Here is a 7545-nt window from a genome sequence, read left to right as displayed (position 1 = left end):
TTTCCCTCCACTTTTGGATGGGTTAGGATGATCCTATGGACTTGATTTTTGGTACACACCCTATCTATGTAATGTCCTTCCAAATCAATGCTTTGGATTACCCAAAAAAAATGTGGGACCGATGTTTTCGTGGCAGCTATATGAGCTCAAGCTCACAAACAAGTTTCCTAAACAATAGTATTTTATTTCATACCAAATTTCGGTAATTTCAGCCAAAATTTTGGGAAAATATAAAATAAATAAATAAATGAAGATTTTTGGTTGAATTTCCTTTAATTTGGGACTTAAAAAATGAAATTTCGGAATTTTGGCCGAAATCCAATGTTCCGCGGTTGATCCAAAATTTCGGATTTCAGTTGAAATTTAAAACGATTAGTGTGTCATGCCGAGCAGACAAAGGATTTGGTCTGTCCACATCTTGACCCACAATCTAAAGAAAGGAATTTTGGGTAAAAATTTGCTTTTCCAGTCAAAGCTTTTTTAGAAAATTCTTCAAACCAAACAGGGACCCGGAATTCCGGTTGGGACAGCTACACTCATCAATAGAAGACATAAGACTACAAGACAGGGCGTGGGAATATCATTTCGCAAGAGTAAATGGCAATTATGTTATTTTCGCTAAGAACAGTGGTATTTTTAGTCACGCGATTCCTATATAGATATGCGTTGCAGAGAGAAGAAAGATATCAGAGGAATTTGTTCAGAGGAGCTTCAAATAATTTCAACAAAAAATCGAATCTTCAGGTAATTTTCAACTCTTACCTTTCTCGACCGATTTTTCTTTGAAATTTCATTCCCTTTTTAGTGAAATCGATTGATAGAGAATGATTCCGCTCTTTCTATCAGCTTTCTGATTGTAATTTCTTCTGATTTTATTTTCCTTATCGATAATGAACGAATTTCGGATAAATTCTAGGTTTTTTTTGTCTGATTCGGATGGTTTTGATGTTGATTGCATGTTTTCTAGGTGTTTCTTTTGTGATTAATCGGAATCTGGTTTCGTTCGTTGTGTTTCTTGAGATTAACTGATGTCCGATTGTTCTAGGACGTATGGTTAGGGTTTAAGAGAGGAAAACGGGAGAGATCTGAGCTGAATCCTTAGAATTTTGAAAGATTTGAGTGTTGATTACATGTTCTCTAGCATTTTTTTTTTTGAGAGGAATCGGAGTCTGGTTTCGAGTTGTGTTTCTCGAGATTAGCTGTTATCTGATTTTTCCAAGCTGTATGGTTAGGGTTTAAGAGAGGAAATGGGAGAGATTTGAGCTGAATCCTTATAATTTTGAAAGATTTAGAGTGTTGATTGCATGTTCTCTAGCTTTTTCTTTTGAGAACAATTGGAGTCTGGTTTCGAGTTGTGTTTCTTGAGATTAACTGTTGTCCGATTGTTCCAAGCTGTATATGGTTAGGGTTTAAGAGAGGAAAAAATTTGAGTTGAATCCTTCGAATTTCGTAAGTTTTGAGTCAATCCTTCAGTGTCTGTTATATTTTCAGTTTATGTCGTCTTTTTGTGGTTGATATTGTGAGGTAATTAAATCAAAGGCTAACTCAAAGCAAGTTTTCTAGTGTCGTTTGATTGCCCTAAGCTGTATGGTTAACGTTTCAGAGAGGAAAGCGGAGAGATTTGAGTTGAATCCTTCGAATTTATAAAGTTTTGAGTCAAATCCTTCAGTCTCTGTTATATTTTCAGTTTATGTCGTCTTTTTGCAGTTGATATTATGAGGGAATTAACTCAAAGTAAGTTTTCTAGTGTCATTTTATTAGGTTCGAATGCTTGGTCTGATTTGTTGTTGGTTTCAGTTACTTTAATTGTAAAATTGACTCTTTTAGCTCCTAAGTTCTCCAGAATTACCCTTGGACCTCTAGGTTTGCACCAGTGGTCTCGAGCGTAGGGAAGAATTAGAGAGAACTTAGTTGGGGTGTTGAAACTTTGAAAGATTCAACTTCCAAGTTCTTTTAGAAGCATTTTCAGTGTTTGTTTGTCTTGACACGAGGCATGAATCCAGCCCCATGCAAGGATATGATACTATCCCATAGAAAAACAGAGATTTTAGTTTAATCGTGTGAATTTCCGAAGTGTTTAAAATTTTGATTGATTGGAATCCCAGTCCTGTAGGGAGTAAAGAAGTAGAAAACTAGAATTTTGTTCTTTTCCTTATTTTTGTTTGATAGTGTTGTGAGAGCATGTCTTTGTTGTTTTTATGTTGAATTCTTTGTTATTAATTCTGTTATCTGCATTTTGGACACCTTGCAAATTCCAATTCCTCTTTTAACTTTCTGTCTCAGTTTTTGTATATTTTCACCATTTGTGATTCTTGTTTCCGTCAATTGTCAATTTGATCAGATCAGAAGTCAACATCCTGCTCTGATTCGGTTCTGTTCTGGGTTCTGTATTCTTTTACTCTCCCCTTTTCTGGAAGGATTCCTCGACAATTTGGATAAATTTACAATGCATTTTGTTTTATCTATTCGTGTGGTGACTGAAGTGAAAGGAGGGTGATTCAGATATTACTTTCTTTTGAATTGGATCTTCATTTCTGTGAGCTATTGGATGTATCAGTTGGGCCTGGAACCTTCACTTTTGGGTTCCAACCTTTTCTGATCTGGGCCTTTTATAGAATAGAACCCTGTTTGATTTTAGAAATTCATTCATAATAACTGAATTTCCATCTTCTCTTGTTGATTTATGGTAATGTTCGAGGATTCTAGCTAGTTTGTGTGGTTTGGAGCTGTTGAAGGGGAGGTTTTTCTCTTTTGGACAATTCCAGAAGGATAATATGTGTATTCCTGTGGCTCTCATCTAAGCGTGACTATATTTTGGAAAATACAGGTTTCAGGCTCATTTCAAGGTGTTTAGTTTAGTTGGTGGTTTCCAACAGATATATTCAGTTATGTGTTGCTGACTCCATTCATCTAATCCAATAACCGCGGCATAGGATTTCTCTTTTGCATCTTTCTATTCATCTCGCTTGCAATGGCAGACTGTAAATCCTTGGGCACCATCAAAAGAGAGGAACGAGTTGTTGCTGCGGCGCGTCACATCATAGAAACCATGGGAACGAGTAAGAACCCTACAGAAGACATGATAAAATTCCTTTCAGATTTTGATATCTGTTTGTCTACTTCTAGAGCATCAGAGCTCTCTGAAAAGAAAGGAGGAATAAGTGAGACTGAAAAACGACTCGACTTTGCACAGGAAAAGATCATGATTTGGGACTCAGATCAATCAATGAGATTGGATTGCAATCCAGAGGAAGCCTCTGAATATTTACAGGCCATCAATGAAGTTAGACGATTGACGGAGAGCTTAGGGAGCTTGCCTCTGAATGAAGATGGTGAAGAGAATGAACTTCTGCGCCGTGCACATAGTCTTCTTCAGATGGCAATGGCTAGGCTTGAGGAAGAATTCAGTCACATTCTCATTCAGAGTAAGCAACTTTTGGAACCTGAGCAGTTGTCTTTTTGTTCAAGTGAAGATGAAATCGTGGATGAGGAATCCACCATTTCTATTGATGATGATCTGGCTGAGGATGCTAGGGTGAAGTTTCAGAGAGATAGTGGCAGATGTTCAGAGGAATTTGTCATTGATTTGGTCCACCCGGACGCACTTCCTAACCTTAAATCCATAGCAGAGGTTATGTTTATGTCAAAATATGATCAAGAATGCTGCCAAGCTTACAGTAGCATTCGAAAAGAATCCCTTGATGAGTGCCTGTATATTCTCGAAATTGAGAAACTGCCTATTGAGGAAGTTCTAAAGTTGGAATGGAGTTCTTTAAACCTCAAGATAAAGAAATGGACCCGAGCAATGAAGATATTTGTCCGCGTTTACCTTACCAGCGAAAAGCGCCTCTGCGACCAGATTTTCTGTGAGTTGGGTTTGGTTAACCAGACCTGCTTTGTTGAAACTTCTAAGGGTTCAGTCCTTCTGCTTCTAAATTTTGGTGATGCCATAGCAATCGGACCTCGCTTACCAGAAAAGCTGTTTAGGACACTTGACATGTACGAGTGTTTAGCGGATCTTCTACCAGATATAGATGCTTTATTCTCGGAAGAGGCCGGTTCTTGTGTTAGAACTGAGTGCCATGAAGTCCTGAGGAGACTGGGTGATTCTGTGAGGGGAACTTTATTGGAATTTGAGAATGCCGTTAGAACAAATATATCTACGACTCCATTTGCTGGAGGCGGGATCCATCATCTGACTAAATATGTCATGAATTACATAAAGGCCCTTACGGATTATAGCGATACCCTGAATTTGCTTCTTGAAGACAGCAATGAGGAGGATCACTCATCATCATCCAATTCAAATGGTATTTTAGAAGGAGATGGGGAATGGAGGACTTCTTTCAATGTTTCCCCACTGTCTCGTTGGCTTCGATCGGTGACTTCGATTCTCGAATCCAACCTTGATAGCAAATCCAAATTGTACAAGGATGGTTCTCTGCAACACTTTTTCTTGATGAATAATACTTATTACATGGTTCAAAAGGTTAAGGATTCTGACCTTGGAGCTCTTGTTGGAGACGACTGGATTCGAAGACACAATAGGAAATTTCAACAACATGCGATGAACTACGAAAGAGCTTCTTGGAGCTTACTACTCTCTTTCTTGAAAGACGATGGCATTTTCAATCAGGGTTCGAGTTCAGCTTCAAGGGCAGCTCTCAAAGAGAGGTTCAGGAGTTTTAATCTTTCTTTTGAAGAGATTTACAAGACCCAGACAGCATGGTTGATCCCTGATCTCCAGCTTAGAGATGATCTAAAGATTTCAATATCATTGAAAGTCCTTCAAGCATATCGGACATTTATGGGTAGACATGCGAGTCAGCTGCAGGGTGGGAAGAACAGTGACAGGTACATCAAGTACAGCACGGAGGATTTGCAGAATTACCTCTTGGATTTCTTTGAGGGGTCCTCAAGATCACTGAACCACGCTCACAAGAGGTGAGATTCGAATACGCTTTGAATTTTAGGACTTTTAACTTTTTTTTTTTTTTAAATCTTCTTGAGTTGTTTATGTTCAAGAACCTAAAAATGAACGTTCAAGTTTTTTATTCATGTTGTATTTTATGTAGTAATTACTTATCATGCAAGTTGGCTGTTGTAGTTGCTGGTCCGGCATGTTCAATTTTGGGACTCTTAATGTTCATAGAAAGTGGGCAAATTTATATATATTTTTATTTTCTGTACTTGCTTATTGTTCTCTTGATTGTATTTCCTGTTTTATCTTCTACAATCATCAATTTGAAGATATGTAGGATCCAGAGAGGACTTAGGAAGTACCCTTCTACTTGTCTGTCTAAGACTAAAGTTCAAAGGTATTTGTCTTTTTTCTCTCATGGTAACACTGTCATCATGGGCATGATGATGGTTCTTTTCTAGGTATTCATGGCACGCAAGAAGAAAAGCAACAGTATCCTTTCACTTGAGCATCAATTTTTTTATTTAGATCGTAGGTGTAGACAGGGTTGCCCTTGGTTTAGTGTTCTATTTAATGTCTAGACGTAAGTATACCATAACTGAGTTTCTGTGATACCAAAAAATTCATGTAAAACTGATCCGAGTTTATGGAATGCAAACTGCACTGCAAACACTTCTATGCTAACCCATCTAGCCTTAGTACGACCAAAATTGGTGTCCTCTTAACATCAAAATGCTGGAAAGTTAATGTAAAAATTCACTGCACTAAACCAAGTCTTCCATAATCACCCCTCTAGAACCGTATGTATTCACGCGTTACGGACGTAGTCTATCTTTGAACCACGCAAAATCCTGCTTGTTCTTCTTGTTTTACTTTTTTATTTTTCTGCTTTGTATTTTATGAGTCACAAGGTGATTTATATACACAGAGCTCTTCACCAAATTAGGAAGATAACCCAACAGAAATGGAAGAAGGACCTAAACCCATCAAACCCCAAATAAACAAAGACTAATAATCTAGATATTATTTTTTAGCATGAGGTCCCCTCATTCACCCCCTTGGTGGGGATCTCCATAACGGCCCCACCTTCTAGAAAATGACCACTCAAACATTTATTTATTTTTTATTTATGCTGGTGCAACTTACACTCTGGTGTTTTACCCATTTACATTAACACTCCATTACTCTCCCATTCCACTTCTGTTAACATCAAAGTCTAGACGAGTGAACAAAGGTTCTAAATCCCCAGCCGGAAGTCCTAGTTCTGTGCTTGTGGGGTTTTCATAATGCCAACTTAATGTGGAAACTGAAAGCTGTGGCTTCCTTGAAAGGCTATAGTTCTTACTGGTTTTGGCCAACCTTAAGTGAACTTACCAACCAAATCAACATCAATTGTCTCTGATAATACTTTAGTTTGGAACGACTGTGACCCGTTTCATGGCAAGAGCTACAGAGATGAAAGTACAGTGACGAAAAGTTAGCTAAATATATCCCAGTGTTTAAAAACTCGTTGACTCGACTCGGAGCTCTCTCGAGTCGACTCCCTTTTACCATGGCCGCGTTCCGCGTTGTACTGCATTTGCATTCCGCGTTTTGCCCTACAGACTAATAAAAAAACTCCTTTTAACTCTCCCGAGTTATGAGAGTGTCAACCGTGTTCTTCGTCGCTTCCGCGCCGAGCCGACAAGGATTTTTCTTGGCCACGTTCCCTGTCACATCCGCATTTTTAAACACCGGTCTCACCGATATATTTTACAAGGAAAAATACTAGTGGCCAAGAGTACAATTGGGGTCCACAACTTTTGTGATCCAAAACACTCATCTCTCTTGCAAACTGATGGGTTCTATGTCTATTTTCCCAACTGGTCGAAAAAATACTAGTGGCCAAAAGTTGCGTGATGGATCGAATCTTATAGCTCTGAGACCATGTGAAGAAACAGAGCAATGGGAGAACATGATATTTCTGGTGGCTACTGGTATTTTCACTACAATATTTTGATAATGACGCAAACTTACCTTGTCTTTTCCTTTTTAATTGGCTGATGAGAGCTTTTTGGGATTTGTGGTAGCTTTTAACCGCTGGTTAAATAATAAAATAAACGTGAGTTTGTGTCATTATCAAAGCACGGTAGTGCAAACATAAGTAGCGTTTCTGTATTCTGTATTAGTTTTATACACAGCAATACAACAGTACAATCCTTATTTTCCCTTTGGTTTAGTTCAGATTTATCATACAGAAGTGGGTAAAGCTACTTAGAGATTTTTTGCATGTTCTTAAGCCTTTTAAGAGCTAGTTTCTCTAAGAACTCTATATAACATAAATACTTCTAAAAGATATAGAAAATCATAATTTTTTTAATTTCCTTTTTGCAACTCTATTTTTTCCCATGGCTCCATTTCTTCCGACGTAAACAAAATTTACGCCCATTTTCCCACTTAAAATTGGGTGTAAACAAATATTATGTCCGTTTTCCCACCTAAAAATGGCGTAAACAAAATTTATGCCCATATTTTCACTTAGAAATGGGCATAAATTTTGTTTTACGCCCATTTTACTGAGGATTCGTTTAGTCTAGGCTCCTTTCCTTTTGATGTAAAATGTGCGTAAAACAAATTTTACCCCC

The 7545-nt window shown here is 37.9% G+C and overlaps 1 protein-coding gene across 3 annotated transcripts; it reads left to right on the top strand.

Moving 5' to 3' along the window:
• The first annotated feature begins 637 nt into the window (after positions 1-637).
• On the top strand, positions 638-5187 carry LOC143849958 (exocyst complex component EXO70E2-like). 3 transcript variants are annotated; one of them, XM_077359279.1, is made up of 3 exons: positions 638-744; positions 2342-3059; positions 3194-5187. In XM_077359279.1, exon 3 carries the CDS (start codon positions 3203-3205, stop codon positions 4946-4948), a length of 1746 nt encoding a protein of 581 aa, XP_077215394.1. In that variant the 5' UTR covers positions 638-744; positions 2342-3059; positions 3194-3202; the 3' UTR covers positions 4949-5187. The 3 variants fall into 3 exon arrangements, with proteins under 3 accessions (XP_077215394.1, XP_077215391.1, XP_077215393.1); XM_077359276.1 differs by having other exon boundaries at positions 2342-5187; XM_077359278.1 differs by having other exon boundaries at positions 667-744; positions 2828-5187.
• Positions 5188-7545: the final 2358 nt, after the last annotated feature.

This window comes from Tasmannia lanceolata, unplaced genomic scaffold, assembly GCF_043159265.1.
Source record: "Tasmannia lanceolata isolate RefF3 unplaced genomic scaffold, GAP_Taslan_0.1 ptg000018l, whole genome shotgun sequence".
Classification (NCBI taxonomy): Eukaryota; Viridiplantae; Streptophyta; class Magnoliopsida; order Canellales; family Winteraceae; genus Tasmannia; species Tasmannia lanceolata.
This window is presented reverse-complemented; position numbering and strand designations above follow the sequence as displayed.

Bases quoted from the DNA above. Each gene is read 5' to 3' on its own strand.
- LOC143849958 (XM_077359276.1), top strand. From the start codon at position 2,972: ATGGCAGACTGTAAATCCTTGGGCACCATCAAAAGAGAGGAACGAGTT.